The 18,581-nt window shown below is 47.0% G+C and overlaps 1 protein-coding gene across 7 annotated transcripts in view; it reads right to left on the bottom strand.

Annotated features, from left to right (window-relative positions):
* Nucleotides 1-18,581, bottom strand: part of SPTBN1 (spectrin beta, non-erythrocytic 1) — a 213,146-nt gene that overhangs the window by 111,364 nt on the left and 83,201 nt on the right. Inside the window, exon 1 of one of the 7 annotated variants that reach the window (XM_061432381.1) lies at nucleotides 3,063-4,226. The exons of the other annotated variants lie outside the window; for them this stretch is intronic. Within the exon in view, the coding sequence (XP_061288365.1) occupies nucleotides 3,063-3,171 (109 nt within the window). The 5' untranslated portion in view covers nucleotides 3,172-4,226. Of the gene's footprint in view, nucleotides 1-3,062; nucleotides 4,227-18,581 lie in introns of those variants that run through there. 7 annotated transcript variants of the gene reach the window in all.

The raw sequence follows: 18,581 nt of genomic DNA, 5'->3' as shown, positions 1-18,581 counted from the left end.
GGAATGTAAGAGCTGGTATAGGAATTTCGTGGTCTGCGGCCATTTGGAGGAAGGTCCTGAATGCCAGGCTAAGGAGCCTGGAATTTAATTTATGCAAGAGGCAGGCGAGACAGGTTCTGAGTAGGGGAGGAGCAGGAGTATCCAGCTGATAAGAAGGGAAGCTAGCTGATGTGAAACTGGAGAAAAGGTATCATCATGAACTTCTCTGTTACTACGAACACATTTTTAAAAACATGTGAGGTTGAGTTTTGTTGTGTTTCAGCAGTCCTCTCTTACTTAACAAAGAAAAACAAAACAACAAATCCAACGGTATTAGCTACATGAACAGATTCTGAGTAAGGTGGTAACTTGATCTTACAGGTGAAAAATTCGAAAGAGATCTCAGTGTGCAGGGGTGTGCCTGTCAGGTGTGTGCTGGGTGTTGGTGGTTAAGGATTGAAGCCATTACAGGTGGAAGGTCCTACCTTTGTCAGGAGCATCAGTATGAAAAAGATCTCAGTCCCTTAAGTCAGTGAGGTTTTGTTTCTAATTGTACTTATTTACTTATGATAAATCTCTATAAACTATTTTATCTAAAAGACCAGGCTCATTTTATAACACTGTATTTCCCTATGCGACAACATCAAAAATCAGTCCCTCCTGAGATTTTTAGGATCCAGTGTGAAAATATTTGAAATCAACAAAAATGCAGAAATATCTCCTACAAAATCACAGTACTCTCAGGTATAGATGCTAAATGAATAAGTTAGAACAAGAGGCACTAGAAAAAGAAAAAATCAATACTGATTCAGAGGCACTGTTTGTTAGTATTGGGTTGGAAGCACTAGGAAGGATTAAAAAGAGGGAAAAGGTTGCTTAATAGGCATGTACAAAATTAAATCAGCAGACAAAATCTATACGTTATCAAAGATATGATGATAGGAAGAACTACAAATACTAAAAAACTAGTAATATACACCACACAGGGGATGCAGGTGGGATGGGGAAAAGTTTTATCAAAAAAATTCCTCAAGGTGCTTCAAATGCAATCTATCCCATTTGGAACGAAGGACAATGCCAACTGTTTGTAATTCTCCTGGGATTCACCACACTTGGGAGTTAATTCACCCTTTCTCAGTTCCTCAACATGGGTTATAGAAATACCAACACTAAACTTGTGCAACTTCTAAACCACGATATTTAGAAATAAGAAAGCTATCTGGAACTAAATGAGGGGGCAAAGGTCATTTTTTTAAAAAAATCACCACACAAAATGTGAAGCTCATCCCTTTTGAAGGAATTTCCTTGGGAAACACTTATGAGATAAACTATCAAAGGGACACACTGATTTTTTTTTTTTTTTGAACTTTAAATTTTACTTTTCCAGAGAGGACAGTTTAAGACATTTCCTGTGTGTTAACTCCACCCTTCTCAGAGAGCAGTTTTACAACCGTCCTCAAACCTTTCAGAATAACAGTCTTTTGTTATGGGTGGCCCTGTGGGCACACTCCTCCCCATACCTTTGTATATTTTCACCTTGGTTCTGTATTTCTCCAGAGACTACAAGAGAGTGTTGACTGGACCTTAGCAACAGGTTTTCAAGTCGAGGACAGACTGTGGTGTTTTCTCCTGGGCAGTGTGACACAATGAAGTGGGGAGAAAGGGTCATTTGAAGAAGAGGTGCATTCTGAATTCTCAGAACCTCAAACTTCACACTGGGGCCTTTGATCACACACCCAGAAGATAACGGACACACCCAACTCCTCCAGTTTCCACCTGCAAGTTCCAGCTCCGGCCTTGCTAAATTTGCACCAAAAAGCAAATTCTACCTTCGAAGAGCTGGAGAGAAAGGAGGCAAAGACCCACAACTGTTCCCTAGCGGGAATGGAGCTTCCTCTTAGCTAACTGCCGGAGGAATGCAGCACAGCCTAGCTAATGTTTAAAATCACGTCCTGTTCTGCCTCTTGTTTTCCAGAAGACTGTCATTACTGTCAACTATTTCACAAGACAAATAAACCTGTGAATGAAATATATCCTCCCCCCTCTTTCCAGTGAAAACACTGGAAGACTGGGCTGCTTCCTTCCTTCCTCCTCCTCACAGGAACCACATTTGTGGCACTGAGAGGAGTTAAAATAAGAAACACAAATGAGGTCTGCAAAGGCTACTTTTCAGAGCACCAGAGTCATTTCCAGTCTATTGCTGATTCCGGGGGCTTCCTAATGGAAGGAGTTGTGTTTTCAGTTATGAATCCTTTTTCATGAATCAACTAGGAGACTCCGCCGGCCAGGCCTGCTGGCAGGGCAGGGCAGGGCCCGCCAAGGGCAAGGCCCACCCCAGCCACAGGCTGCAGGCCCATTACCCCCACAAAGTGCTCCCCATAAAAGTACGTGCGGTAGAAGATTCATTCAACTGTTCGAGACTAATAAAGACTCCAAGAAACCCGCAATTGATCCAACTAATCCAACCCAATAGCGCTGGAATGGCAATAACTGGTTTTCATTATAAATTACATAGCCCACTAAATTGATGGGAACGCTCTATCCCAACACAAAACATCAAAAGAGTTAAAATTAAGCTCCGGAATCAAAACTGTAATTTACCCAAGGCTTAGGTTCAAAAAGACCACTCCCTCCTTCCCTTTGCCATTGTGCTACAGGGTGTCCAGCAGTGCACTTTACACCTTTAGGCTTCCCAGAGTAAGAGGCTAGGGACTGGGAGATACAGAAGTCCTGGAATCAAATATTTGCATACTAATAGGTCTATTAGCATTGGTCTACTGAAATGCAAGGACAGTTAAAAAGGGAGAAAATGTGTGTGCTGTGGGCAGTAGATACCTGACAACCGAGAGAGCCCAAAGGAAACTGGAGAGGGAGACTCCAAATGGTGGCTTCTCTGGAGTCAAGAGTGAGAAACCGTCTCCTTTAAGTAGAGCATGGGCTGCCTGCAGCCAACCAGAGGCTTTGGAGCTGGGCATGCGGCCGCCGGGCTTCAGCAGGGTCACGTACCATATGGCACAAATAAAGCTTCAGAACCCCGGAGGCACGACTCCAGGGCAGGCCCGGCCTTAGAGTGCGGAGCTTACCTTGGAGCTGCTTGAATCTCCCTTCCAGCTGGTTGAAGTTGTAAGGCACCTGCCCCGTATAAGCCGGCGACAGCGGCCCGGAGATGCTAGACGTCCTCTGCAATTCCATTATGCCCAGCGTAACGCCCCGGCGGGCTGAACGGTGGAAATCCCTCTCCGGCCTCCTCCTACCCCCATTCAGCACGCAGCGGCTTCCGCAACGCCTGGCTTTCGGCCCCGGCGAAAAGGGCTGGACCTTAGGCAAGCCCCATGCCGGTGTGAAAGACCAGCAGGGTGATCTGATAGGAAGCTGGCCGCAGGAGAGTCTACCTTAGCCCGGTCACTCACGCATCCAATTCCTGTGGCTTTCCTTCCTTTTGTGGCCCTTGGCTCTAGGCTTGAAATAAATTACCGAGAAGGGGCGGGAGGGCGGAGGGAGGGAGGCCGCAAATCCCACTTAAAATTTTTTAAAAATACGGCCAATCCTGAGTATGCCCTAGTCGCCGAGCCCAGGAGCTCGCGGGCGCAGCGCACACACCTCCTCCCCGCTGTCCGTGGCGGCCGCCGGTTTGTAATTTAATCAGGAGCCACTCGCCGTGCGCTGGGCGGTGATGTCACCTGATTAGCATAACAGCATTGTAGAGGAAACGCAGGCTGTACCACGAGGGGCGCGGGGGAGGCCGGCGGGCCGCAGCCCCCCACCCATCGGCCGCCGCGGAGCCGCCGACCCCCAGGCCGGGTCCAGGACGCGCCTGCTGCGGTGGTACCTTCCCGAACCAAGCTGCTGGAATTACAATCTTTTGTTGAGAGCCTCACGTAACGGAAAAGTCTCCGATTACTATCACAGGAAAAGAAGGCGGCCCTGGAGGGTCAGGAGTCCCGCAGGTCCCCGGCCGCGGCGGCTCATCCACTAGGCAGCGTCTGAGGAGGCCACGCGGACCGCGCACCTGGGCGCTCGGCGTCTTCAGCGCGCGGGCGCCGACCACGCGGCGGTGGCACCGTGTCGGCGGGTGAAAGTAAAACAAAGTCTCTCTGGGCTCCGGGGCAGGGACACAGCGAGGGGATGGGGGGAGCGCTGTAAGTTCAGTCTCACGGAAGGATCTTCTCAGCAGGCTTCTGCTGCCGGCACGCCATGTTAAGCGGAGGGTCTCTGGGTAACACCAGCCCCATAACAGTAACGACGCAAGATTTCTGGGAGCACCGTGTTGCAAGGCATTGTGGGAGAAAGGTACACAGGTAAACACCTCCGGGATCACTGACCTGGATGATCTGAGGAACCAGTGAGGAGATAAAAGAAACCCCGCTCAAATCCTATTGTGATTTTTAAAACGAAACCTTTCAGTTTTTCAGTTCTTCAGGAATTTAAAACTCTCCTCCCTGGCTTCTCCCACCCATCTCAACTCAAAATAAAATCCTCTACATAGGAAATGTCTGTGTTAGTTGCTCAGTCGTGTCCGACTCTTTGCGACCCCATGGGGTGTCCCCCCCAGGATCCTCTGTCCATGGAATTCTCCAGGCAAGAATACTTGGGTGGGTTGCCATTCCCTTCTCCAGGGGATCTTCCTGACCCTGGGATGGAACACGGGTCTCCAGCATTGCAGGCAGATTCTTTACAGTCTGAGCCACCAGGGAAGCCCCCAACATAGAACAGTGATCAAAATGTGTTCTTGGAAAATAACTGACCCTAATTACCCCGCGCCCAGCCATCCCCTTTTTTAGTAACTACAGGCAGACAACAAATTACAAACTTGGGGTTTCAAGCGTGGAGCCTTGCAGCCATACTTGCTGAAGAAGGTAATTTCATTCCTAAAGGATTCCAACCTGCACTAAAGAGGTGGGCCTCCACCACAGGTTTACTTTAGTCCCCAGGGCACTTGTAATTCAAGCAACTGCATCCTATTCAGGGCTAAAGTTAAAACAAATCCAGCATCCAGCTAACTGCTCAACTTGGAACAACCTCCATTCCTCCCATCCACACTGCTGGGTTTTTAATACATCCAGTGTCAACCCTCAGCGTGCTAAAGCCAGTCCCAGGATTCGAAGCTATTCCTCCTCCAAGAGGTAGAGCATTTTCTAAAGCCACTTTACTGCAGTTCAAAACACTGACAGCAAGGTGGCAAAATGTGGGATCTTGGAAGCAGCACTTGAGGAGGATTCCCAAGACTTGAGTTTCTAGTCCTGGCCAAGCCGCTTAATCACTTATGACCTTAGAAGAAACCCTGGATTCTTTCTAAATCTCCACTGTCAGGCAGGGATAATTAATGCCTACCCACAAGATTACTGAGGGAATGATGTGAAAATGCCCTAAAAGTCATCATAGTATTCACAATTAGGAGTATTTTATTTTCCCCCTATGTATCACATCAAAGCTACAAAGGGCACAACTGAAAATGTCCTCCTAACAGGCCCCTCTTCACTATTAAATATATTGGTGGTGTGGTAAGTCTCTTAAGTGTCTAGCTATGGGTACAGAAAATGGGACTGCAAAGTGCTTGCCAACTTACAACACAATTTAAATCTTTAAGCCACTTAGTGAATAGAGTATGAGTCACCCCACTCTTAGTCTCCCTTTCAGTTCCCTCTGATATAGGGAACTAGGTAAAATAAGCTTTCTAATTAGCCAGGTTACATGTGATATGGCGGAGGGGACGGCTGGGACTATTGTAGCCACATTTGATCCTAAAGAGCAGACTTCGAACAAGCCAGGCAAAGTGAACATGTGTAAATATTAGAAAGGTTTTGAGGTTAGCAAAGGGTTAAATAACCCCCTAGGGGCAAGACGTGAAACGTGAGAATGTCTGGTGTGATGGGGCCAAGGAAGAAGAAAGGACCCAACCCTAATGGCTCACGTGACCACCTCCACCTCAGCAGGGAGGAGAAGGGAAAGGCAGGCCAGAGGCCCTCAGTCTTTATTCCATGCAGTATCTCCTGGATACCAACTGTGTGCAGGGCACGCTGCCTGGTGTTTTTGGAGGTGTCAGAGATGACTGGGAGAGCTGGTGGCCAAAAGAAATGGGACAGATACGTATGCCAATAGTCCGAAACCAGAAGAACAGAAGGTGGGGTCGGCAGGGGACCTACTAGAGTTCAGAAGACAAGGGCACACCTGCCTAGGGAGGCAGGAACGAACAACTCCAGGAGAGACAGGCATCTGGCCAGACCGTGGAGCACAGGCAGACCCTCTACAGAATGAGATGAGGGGGAAGCCCCTCTCCTAGTTGGAGGCGGGGAGCAGCCCAAGTAAAAGAGCGGGACTGCACTGAAGGAACTGCACCAGCGGGGGATAGGGCAAGAGAGAAGCCAAAAGAGTCAGGTTTGGAACCACAGAAATTTGTGAACCAGAGGTGGACAGGGTCTGGGTTGGGCTATAGGGATGATTAATTGGCAGGGTAGGGTAGGTAGAATTAATAGAAAGCAGAGAGACCAAAGGCAGCAAGGTCACTTAGGTGTTCACTGCAGTTGTCCAGGTCAAAAGGCTAGTTAGCATGTGGCAATAGAAACAGAAAGGAATGGGCTGATGCAAGAGTTAATCCACAGGACTTTGGTAACCAACTCGAGTCCTATAGGACTTCAAAGTCATCGGGAGGTTCAAAGGTCAGGGTTGAACTTCAGACTCTGGGGATTTTAGAGATGGCCATGGTGTACAGGATGGGTTGAACACTTCCTTCCAGACAGGCTGCAGCTCCATGGGGTGATATGTCCAGATGTGGTCAGGGACGTGGAAACAGAGCTCAAGGCTGAAGATAAAGTCCACGTACAGGGTCAGAGTGGAGACTGCAGTAGCTGAGGTCTAGGAAAGGGCATAAGAGGCAAGTAGCCGAGCAGGGAGTTGTGGGGAAAGCTGGTGTCTGGGAGGAAGGAGAAACAACAGTGGAGATACCAAGGGAGTCAGAGAGGGGAAGAGATACTCAAGCAGGAAAGGTGGCAGACAGATGGCAGCACGTGCTGCAGAAAGAGCAAGGAACAGAGAACAGGTGGTCCAGTGTGTGAATTAGGTCATGGGGATAATACGAGCTGAAGCGAGGCCACGGGGAGTTGGAGAACAAGAGGGAAGATGGAGGACAAGAAGGTAGCTGTGGTGAAGTCAAGATGAGGGAAGAGAGCTTCAGGACTAGGAAAGGGTTCTAGGGCCGGTCCGGCTGGCATGTCCTTCGCTTCAACCTCAAGCTGGTGCAGGCAGGAAAAAGCCGATGGGAAACGGCTCACAGGTGTGGACAGGCTGTCTTAGCCAAGAGGGGGCCCCCTTACCTTCAGAGGCCAGAGGGCTAGAGATATTCTGAGGAGGAAAGGAGGAATTTAAAGGAGCTTGCCCATCTCTAAGGCTCTTTAAGGTGGCTCAGATGGTAAAGACTCTGCCTGCTACGTGGAAGACCCGGGTTTGATCCCTGGGTCAGGAAGATCCCCTGGAGAAGGGAATGGCTACCCACTCCAGTATTCCTGCCTGGAAAATCCCATGCACAGAGGAGACTGGCCGGCTACAGTCTGTGGTGTCGCAAAGAGTCAGACACGACTGAGCAACTTCACTTTCACTCTTTGCCCAACTCCAACTTGATAAAGCAAGAAATCAAGGGTCCAAGTCACAGTTTTATTTATAGTGACCTATGAAAAAGAATCCTGAGGACACCTATGGCAGAACCATGCAGCATGTGAATAGGAACATCAGATGGGGTCAGGAACATCAGGGGTCAAAACGCTCAACAGTTAAGCTGCCCACAGAAACAGCCCCTGCCATTTTGGCCTATCCCCGCCGATCTTCTCTAACTTAAAAAATTACTGTCCCTCCCCCATGCCAAGGATATCAACACGCATGGCCAGCCCTGAGGACTGGTTGTGCCTGCCTTCAGGTTGCATCAAGATTTCAAGGCGTGAGAATTCCCTGGTGGTCGGAGAAGGCAATGGCAACCCACTCCAGTACTCTTGCCTGGAAAATCCCATGGATGGAGGAGCCTGGTAGGCTTCAGTCCATGGGGTCGCAAAGAGTCGGACACGACTGATCGACTGCACTTTCACTTTTCACTTTCATGCATTGGAGAAGGAAATGGCAACCCACTCCAATGTTCTTGCCTGGAGAATCCCAGGGATGGCAGAGCCTGGTGGGCTGCCGTCTATGGGGTCGCTCAGAGTCAGACACGACTGAAGTGACTTAGCAGCAGTAGCAGCCAGTGATTACAACTCGGCATTTTCACTACTGAGGGCACAGGTTTGATCCCTGGTCAGGGGACTAAGATCCTGCAAGCCTTATGGCACTGCCAAGAAAAAAAAAACAAAAAACGGTTCCAAGGTGTAATGAATGGACACAACTGGTCAAGTCAGCTATGGGACTAAAGCAACTGAAGCCCAAGTAACATGTATCTGCTATCTTTGTGATGACAGAACGGGAAAAGCCCAGTCGCTATGGTTATCTGCAGACAGCACAAATCAGAAGTGCTAGGGTGTGGTGGAAAGACTCAAGTCCACAGACAGGTACTCAGGATCACCTCAACTCCTGAGGGTCTCCCAAGGAGCTAAGTAATTGCATGGGTGCCTTACCACCCTGGACCTTGCAATCCTCGCCCCCAAATCAAACAGGTTGGAATATATGGTCATAAAAACTCCTTCTGGTTCTAAAAGTATGAGTGATTTTGGTTCAATCTCCACATAAACTGAGTGGCCATAACAATAACAACATCACATTATTATAGCACCTTGTACCCTTCACATGCATCTTCTCAAGTAAGGTAGGTATGGTGTCCATTTTTCAGACAAGGGAACTAAGGTTCAGAGAGAGATAGTGGGCCCAGGGCCCACAGGTGCTGAGTCGGAGCCACAGCTGGACAGCAGACCTACTGGTCTAGCGCTGTTTCTCCTAGGTGTTCAGAGTGTAATATCAGCTAACTAATGGTGTCTGCGCTTCTCAGAAAAATCCTGTTGTTGTTTAGTTGCTAAGTCATGTTTATCTCTTTGTGACCCCATAGACTGTAGCCTGCCAGGCTCCTCTGTCCATGGGATTTCCCAGGCAAGAATACTGGAGTGGGTTGCATTTTCTCCTCTGGGAGATCTTCCCGACCCAGGGATTGAACCTGCGTCTCCTGCATTGGCAGATGGATCTTTATTGCTGAGCCATGCGGGAAGCCCTAAGACTCTTGAAATGGTATTAAGGTGAACCTAAAACCCAAGACAGCCTCCACACGCCTAGACAAAACTCGGTTTGGGTCAGGATCAGGCACATTCTCTGCTGGTTCACACCGAAGTCACCACTTGCAGGGTCCTCTTGTTGTGAACAGGTTTTGTTTGGTCTTGTTTTTCTTCCTTTTCTCATACTTGGTGGACCTGTAACTAACATTCAGTATGATTTAGCATGGAGCATGTGAGAACACTAAGGGGTTGAGATTAAACCTCTGGTTGTGCCAAAAGGCTTTACGTAGTCTGGGAGGTCAAAAGGAAAAAAAAAAAAAGGAATGCTTTTCCTGCATCACAGCAAGCTTGACAGGGTATAAACCACGGGGTGTTCATTTCCTGAACATCTAAACATTAGCGAGATTGAAATGTCTGGGGAGGATGGCCAAAATGCTAAGCTGTGATGGGATCTGTGCACATTCAAGGACTTGAAAAGCTGGGAAAGCAGTGGTAGGAACAGGGAGCGACAGAAAACAAGGTTTCACATACAAACTGTTTTGCCAAATTCTCTGCCACTTTCTTCTGTGGTTTCCAGATCTGTCTTTCGTGCTCACTGCCGTCAAATCTCTTGACAGTTGGACGACCACAGCCAATTTCTCCCAAGCGGTTCTTTACAGGAAACCAAAATACTACTACAAAAATAATCCTCTTCCAAGCATGTGGCCAGACAGACCAGCAAGCTTCCAATCATTATCGTTCTGTCTCATCTGCCTGATTCTCAGTCTGTCTTACCTCTCTGGTCCAGCCACTCCCTCCTCCAGGAGCCTCCTGCCCACCTCCTCCAGTCTTCATTCTCCTTCTATTTCCATACATAATGCCTGGAGAGCCTCCCACACAATAACTACCTATTACCGTTGCCCTTACTCCCCACAGCCTGCTCAGCAAGCAGCTGCTCTCAGGAAAGGAAAAAAAAAAAAATCCCTTTTCTCAGTCGAAAGGGCCTCACTTAGAAGAAAACTCAACCAACCAACCAAGTATACAACCATAATCCAGCCAAAACCCCGAAACAAGAAATTATCTGAAACCTCCTCTTTCCACCACAAAGAGCAATTCTCACAAAGTCCCACTGGCAGACACATCTGTGACGCTGGCATTTCTGTGCCATCACTCCCTGCCTGCCAGCCTCTCCAGAATGTCTCCATTTTCAGGGCCTGGGCAGCTGGAAGCAGTCAGCAGCACTTCCCCTTCCCTCACAACCCACACGACTCCGGGATCAGGGCTGAGACCACCCCAACACTTAACCCTGGAGCACCGCCCACTGAGGGTCTGGGTCAGGGCTTGGAAATGCAAAGCTAGAGGAGGGAAAAGTAGTTAAAGACAGACTTGGAATCTAGGCAGCTGGCTCTGCCACTTTCTAACTGTTGTGATTCTCTGAGACTGAAAAACTGGCACAAAAATGGTACCAACCTCACTGAGTGAGTATAATTAAGTGAGTTAAATGTTTAGAGATCTTAGTGCCATCATAGCAGCTATGAGTAATAGTCTTTAAACATCTCATGGAGGAAATCTCAAAACTAATTCTGCCCCACCTCTTCACCAAGAAGGCTCCCAGCTGGAGGATGCTGCAGGTTCCATATGAAACCACTGTTCTCGGGCTGGGAATCCCTTTGGATGTGGGGACAAGGGCAACTTGGAAGAGCAAGACCAGTCCTCCACCTGGAAAGCACTCACAAACCCCATTCCCTTTTCTTTAACTCACCCTATTATGCACTGGGAAAGGCATATTCAAAACCATATTTTATAATCAAAGTAATATCTCAGAGATAGTAAGAACACAGTACTCACTATAAAACAAGTTACAAAAGGCCTATGTTTTTAGAAAGGCCAATGTTCTTCTGAGGTGGGGCTGATGCTTCCTGGGTGGTGCAGTGGTAAAGAACCCACCTGCCAATGCAGGAGTTACAAGACATGCGGGTTCGATCCCTGGGTCAGGAAAATCTCCTTGAGAGGGAAATGGCAACCCACCCCAGTATTCTCACCTGGAAAATTCCATGGATAGAGAAGCCTGGCAGGCTACAGTCCATGGAGTCACAAAGAGTGAGACACAAGTGAGCACACACGCACATCAGATATGATACTTCAAGACTAAGAGTAACTAGAAGAAAGATTAAAGGGAGGGCTAAAGGTATTTTGCATCCACAACTGCTGTCTCTGTGCCTTGAAGATGATGGATGGATGGATGGATCTCTCTCTTTACACACACACACCTCACTCACCCCTCCCACAAAATCATCTAGTTATATATGGCTGAAATAAGCAGGCAAACCTAATTTTTATTTATATCCTTTTCCTGTTTCTTGTTTCACAGGTCACAGCAGAACTGAATACAAACGACCGACATCTCTGCTGAGAAGGAGAAAAAATGGCAAGTTACACTCAGTAACAAGCACCCAAGGTCCCGGAGAAGGAAGGAATGCAGTTTATTGAATCTTCTAGCCCAGCCAAAGCTAATCCTGCATTCTTATCTCATCTGTTATCTGTACATGCAAAGCTTCCCCATACAGGCAAAAGAATGCCCCAGTCTAGAAGCCCCACCTTTGGCAAACAGGTGTTGCTATGCCTGTGAATATACAACACCAGGCAGAGCCAAGGCTCCTGTACACAGGTAGAGTGGTTCAAAGGAAAGAACATGTGAGGAATGCAGTTGGGGCCAGGTCTGCTCTTGCCCAGGATTTCTGGTTCTGCTCCCCACCTCCAAGTTGGAGGGGAAAGGCTGACACCCAGGTGTTCAGAGCCATCAGGCTAGCGTTTCACAAAGGGGCAGATGGGACAGTGACAAGACGCTGCTTCCTGGTGGCACAACTCGTGGGAAAGACCCGGGAAAAGAGGAAATACAAATCTATTCTTTGTGAAAATAGGCCTTTGGACCCTGCCCACCGGTATTCACACCCACTTTATCTTTTCCAGGAGCTTAACACAGACCAGGCTGTAATAAGAGGAATACAGCAGGCTGAACAGGCACCTGGAGAGGAAAGGAGGGAAAGGGAGTAGGGGGTGCAAACTCCATTTAAGACATAGGCCCCGCCCCTCCTGGTCTGGGGAGTGCAAAAGCCAACCCCTCCAGCAAGTTCTCGGCCCCCCATGTCCCCAGCTCCGGCCATTGGAAGGACCTACAGCGTTATAAGTGATTTCTTCTCTGCAGGCACTTTCAGCTTAGTGGAGGACACAGAACACACGCATACACACCCAAATGCAAAGATGTGGTAATGCCTAACAGTTAGGTTAGTGACAGTCACAGCGAGGACCACTCTGAATGGATCAACAACAGTACTTTTCTCCCTGCTGAGAGAAGAACAGAGCAGAGCAGGCTTCCTTCCATCCAAACGCTCTCTGTTGCCACACCATCCTGTCAGCAGTTTCAATGTGGCTTCTCACCACATCTCTGCCAACGTGTGCCATACGAACACGAGTGTAAGTGCGTTTATTAATTGCGGGGGGAAGGGGGTGCAGAAATGTGATTTCTTGCTCTTGGAAAAACAGGCCCCGATAACCCAGTTGCAGGGCCATGGAAGAGTGCTCACGGCCCCAGCATGACGAAGCGTGAAATACTTTAAGGGAGCAGTCATTCTTCATTCTCAGCACCTGAGCCTCTGCTGATCCCTCAAGGAGATAGCACAGCCTCCTTCCCACAGGGCCTGGTGAGGCAGCCACCCACTGGGCACAGGCCCTGAATAATTCATTGTCCGCCCAGTCACTCAGTAGTGCCAAGGCCCGCCAGCTGGCATTAACTGGGAGGCAGGCTCCAGGCCTACGATGAAAGAATGAAATACTATCAACTACCTCGGAGACCTTCTTTACAGGAACTGACAATCCTTCCCCATGCTCTTTTTCTTCCCAAGCGAAACCAAGTACTTTTCCACCAGATCTAAATGTAGTTGACTTTTACTCTAAGGAGGACAGGGTCCCAAGTATAGATGGTGTTGAGTGGCGGGGGAGTGACTTCCTCAAACAAGTACTTGGTTAGGGTGTCATTCCCCTGCTCAGCATGCTGAGATGCATAGGTAAAGGGCCAGATGCTGTGCCTGACACCAGACAGATGCCCCATAAATGTCAGTCCCCATCCCCTCGTCCTACCTGTCTGTCTGCTTCAGCCAGACCAGTCCCTGCCCCATCACCTGTCTCAGGCTTTCCCATCTCCACGCCTCCAGTCCTGGCACTCCCCTCTCCTCTCCCTCTGTCTGAAGTCCACCCATCCTTCAAGCCCAGCTCAAAACTTCCCTCCTCCAGGAAGGCTTCCCAGACTATCCTAGCTGGGATTCTGGCTCTTTCTCAGAAACCCTACACCTGCACTGTCGGCCCCCCTTGTCTGGCACCTTTCATGGGCTGCCGCTGCCCTAGAGTACTGCTTATCTCTTCCCAAGAACCGGTCTTATCTACCTAATTAAAATAATGGGAGTGCACCAGCTACACAGAAGTGAAAAGTGGGCTGCAGTCTCAGCCACTGACGCTGACCAGCCTTGCTGACCTGACTCAAGTCCCTCGGCTGCTCACAACGTTCTCGCTAAAAACCAAGGGATCTGAAGCACCAAATCTCCAGGGTCCTAAGGATACAATGCTCTTGGAAATACATCATGATCTGTTTTAGGGAAGACGCAAGTCTCACATAATCTTCACACCTAGTCCAGTATCCTCTAAGAAACAACTGTTCAAAAGCGATACAGCCACATCAGAAGCCTGAACACAGAACAGAGTCAGGGCTCTGTGAAGGGAACTAACACTCTATGGTGAACTGCAGGGCCTGTCCACCTTATGTTATACTCCCTTGTCCATACCTTAATCTTTCACAAGAGGATGAGAGCTAGAGCTCCAAACCGGGGTCAAAAAGGGCCTTCTCAAAATTCACCCATCTGAGCCAACCATCTTATTTACAGAGAAGAAAAACAAGGCCCAGAGCAGCATGCCCAGAGACACAGGTAGTTGCTGCACACCAGCAATCAGAAAGCACGCCTTCTCAATCTTTGCTGCTCTTTCATTTCCAGGGAAAACCTGAAGGTAACAGGGGCTGAGGACAAAGGAAGTGGCACGCATTTCTTGTGCCTTGTGGTCAGGGAAGTGAGTCCAGGGCTTGAAATCAGAGAAAGGGCACACTCATCCCATCTCCTACCTCCCTTCCAGCATCCAACCTGCCTCCTTTGCAGCATCCAACCTGCCTCCTGTCTAGCATCCAACACCAAGCCTACGGAGCCTACAGGCTGGTACTAAGTGGCAGATGGCCCATATCTTTCTGATATCCAACTTGTACCAGCAGAGAGACAAGGAGGCCCTGGACTATGGTACTGGCCTCTTTGATACCACCCTCCCAGCCTAGTAGAGACCTGGACTCAGTCAGCTACCAGAAACCTGAATCCCAAGGCCTGTTGTGCAAAGACACCCCCCTCCCCGCCCCCCCCCCGCCGCCCCCGGCCCCGACCTCTCTCAGTTTTCTTCACTGGACTTTCCTCTATTGTTCTTATGATGTTCAGGGGAACAGTTTACTCAGGAGGCTTTTTTTTTTTTTTAATCTGACCAATGGATTTTTTCACTATAGCTAGCACTTCAATGACAGGTAAATAATGAGAGAGAGGAGAGAGACTAGGTTCTTTCCTAAAACCTACTATGCTCACTTATAACCACCTCTCCACTCATCTTTTGCTACCATTTCTATCACCCTTTTAAATTACCATCTACCAGGAAAACCAGGCCTTATAACCATGATGATACCTTTTTTCCACTTGCACCTTTGACTTAATAACAATAAATGCTTCAATAAAGGATGGGTATAAACTGGAACCCTTGTCTACTGCTAACGGGAATGGAAAACGGTGCCACTGCTATGGAAAACAGTATGATCGCTTCTCAAAGAATTAAGAATAGAATTACAGATGATCCAGAAATGTCAATTCTGGGTTTACCCAAGACAACTGAAAGCAGAATCTCAAAGTGATATCTGCACACCCATGTTCACTGCAGCATTATTCAGAGCAGCCAAGAGGTGGAAGTAATCCAAATGTCTATGAAGGAGTGAATGGATAAAGAAAATGTGGCATATACATACAAAAAAGAAGGAAATCCTGTCACATGTTTCAACATGGAAGAACCCTAAGGACATTATGCTGTCATTACAAGGACATTATGCAATAAGCCAGTCATAAAAAGACGGGTACTTACAGTACATGGAACTCTGCTCAATGTTATGTGGCAGCCTGGATGGGAGGGGAGTACAGAGGTGAATGGATACATGTACACGTATGGCTGAGTCCCTTCGCTATTCACCTGAAACTATCATGACATTGTCAATCACCTATACTCCAATTCAAAATAAAAAAGTTAAAAATAAAAGATGGATATTGTATGATTCCACTCACATGAGGTATGTAGAGCAGTCAGACTCAAGGAAATAGAAAGTGGAATGGAGGTTGCCAGGAGTTGGGGGAGGGGGAACCTGGGAGCTGTTGTTTAACGGGAATAGAGTTTCAGTTTTGCAAGATAAAAATGTTCTAGAGATTTGTTGCATGACAATGTCAATACAGTTAACACTATTGACCTGTCCACTTAAAAATGGTTAACATGGTAAATTCTATGTAATGAGTTTTTTTAACCACAATTAAAAATAAAATTAAAAAGGTCTTACAGTCTCAGGGGGAACCCACTACTGGGCATGGCTATAAAAGCAGATCTAAGGCCAAGTTTCGTGCCTATGACTCTAAACTTGAACAAAACGTTCTCAAAAGCTATCAACCAACACACTGATTCCTTCAAGTCCTCTCTTTAACCCTTAAGAAGGAAAAAAAGAAAAACCTGGATGGGAATTCTGCCAACTCCCATTTTTACAACAAAAGTCCCAATAAATTACTTATTGACTCCAAATTGCCTCCAAGCCTCATGTCTGCGTACATAGTCCTCCAGAGTCACTTCCGTTCACCCCAGTTACCCCTAACGTCAGGCCTTCTGATCTCTACACGCCCAACTTTCATGAAATTGTTCAAAAATTATTTTTTCAATCAGCCTCTTTGAGGTCGAATCCCCAAACCACAAATTTGTAATAGCAGTTTTTGGTACGTTAGGAAGAATCAGTGGCAACACATCATAGTTCAGCAGGCATGCACACACCTATACAATCTGGGTGTGGGTACAGGTGTGAGTGAGTGTCTCCATGAGCAGGCCCACAGGTGCACAGGATCACCTTGGTAGATATTAAACAGAAATGCTTTCCATACTCCTAAGGTTTTGTGATACTCCATCATCAACTCTCCTGAAATATTCAGACTCACTGATACCCTCTTAGTGTGGGTACATCCATAGTTTTCTGTCAAGAATAATTTTCATGTAAAAAGGGCCCATTAAGCAATGGATCACAGCTCTGACTGATCAAAGTGTCCTCCATCCTGCCTAGGTAAGAGTATGGAAGGGCAAATGGCAAAAATCATTACATAGAAGAAGGGCCTGTAATTGGACGTGATTATACTCAAAGTCTTGTTAACACTCTGTAAGAGCCTGCATTTCTGACTCATCAAACATAAAAAGTTTACAAAAAATTAACAAGAGACTAGGACTTGAGTCAGAGTCACATAGCATTTAATATTTCCTGGAGAAGGACAAAGGTTGCTATTATCAATACACAGTCTACATGTCACTGTGTACACACAAACCACTGGGAAAAGAGGCCATAACTCACCCTGGCAACCACAGGAAGGCAGTCTGCTAACTCCTCAGGAGCCCACACACACTCTTGGGGGCCTATTGTTGTTCAGTCACTAAATTGTGTCCGACTCTTTGTGACCCCATGGACTGCAGCACGCCAGGCTTCCCTGTCTCTCACTATCTTCTAGAGTTTGCTCAAACTCATGTCCGTTGAGTCAGTGATGGCATCCAACCATCTCATCCTCTGTCGCCCCCTTCTCCTCCTGCCCTCAATCTCTCCCACCATCAGGGTCTTTTCTAATGAGTTGGCTCTTCACATTTTGGCTCTTTGGCCACATTAGATGGCCAAAGTACTGGAGCTTCAGCTTCAGCATCAGTCCTTTCAATGACTATTCAGGGTTGATCTCCTTTAGGTTTGAGCTCCAAGGGACTCTCAAGAGTCTTCTCCAGTACCACATGCCCATGGGGGCCTATGGACCTTAGTATATCTAACCAGTCCACCTCCTTGTTTTTCAAATGAGGACAGTGAAGCTGAGAGAGGCTAGATGATTTCTCTAAAGTCTCAACTAGCCAAGCCCAGCAGCATCCCAATCTCCGGACTGCACTAATAGTATTGACAGCAGCACTTTCATCAATGCCATAAACAGCTTTGGGACCTAAAAATAATTTTCCCTAGACTTTAATGCCCATCTTTAATGTCTGGCTTTTCTATAACAGTAGAAGAGCAGTGGGACAGTAGGTATTTAAATAAAGTGCCCAGTCACTTTGCAGGATCCTAGGATACCTTTACTAATTTAATTTCATCCTTCCTTAAATAAAACGTACCACTTTTCAAAAGATGTTTTCCAAGTTGTTTCTATAACCTACCAACAGTCATATCTAGGATATATTTTATACCTCCATACCTTATAAGGTAATTTATACCATCATACCTTTTTAGTATACTACTTAACACAAATGTTTGACCTTTAAAAAAAAATAGGTCACTTAGGTCTCCCTTTTAAAACTGGTCACACTTCTCTTGTGCTTGACAATCAGAAGAAAGAACGCTATAAAATATCTGATTCTTTATTCAGCTTTCCTATTAAACATTGGTGACATTTGACTCTATCAGGAAAGGTTTTAAAGTCTGCTTAATCACCACTGATGCCACAAATGAGTATTCATTACTTTAAAAAAAAAAATCTAAAAGCTTTGTTCTAATATCTGTTCCTACAGTAGTTCTAATCTTCTAAGTTTACTCAAGGTATCTCAAAGTCTTATTCATAATTCTCTAACAGGGAGAGGTACAATATTCTTTTTTCCATGAATTAAAGGGTGTTCAGAGGCCAACAAATACTTATGGGAAGGAGGACAATTTCCAAGGGAGTTAGAGAAGCTGGGTCACAGATAGGCATCAGAGGCTTTCAATTACTGCCCTGGAACGCAGGGCCCCTGATTTATACCACCACTAAAGCAGGCAGGCTGGGCAAATAACAACCTAATTCAGAAAATCTCAGACTGAAATCTGTGAAACAGGGGCTAATGCCCCCTACTGAAGACTGCTCTTAATATTATAGTAATATTTTTATAATCTTGCCCAAGATGAAAGTGATACACAAATTTTGAGTATTACAAATAATCCCCCTGAAAATCTAGCAATATTTCTTCTTTACTATCACCTGATACCAGACTACAGCTGTCTCAACAAAAGGGAACAGGGCCCTAAAGCTAATAACCCCCGCAGAGGACCAGCCTTCTCCCAGCAAGTGCAGGCAACTTGAC

Source organism: Bos javanicus, chromosome 11 (genome assembly GCF_032452875.1).
Source record: "Bos javanicus breed banteng chromosome 11, ARS-OSU_banteng_1.0, whole genome shotgun sequence".
Classification (NCBI taxonomy): Eukaryota; Metazoa; Chordata; class Mammalia; order Artiodactyla; family Bovidae; genus Bos; species Bos javanicus.
This window is presented reverse-complemented; position numbering and strand designations above follow the sequence as displayed.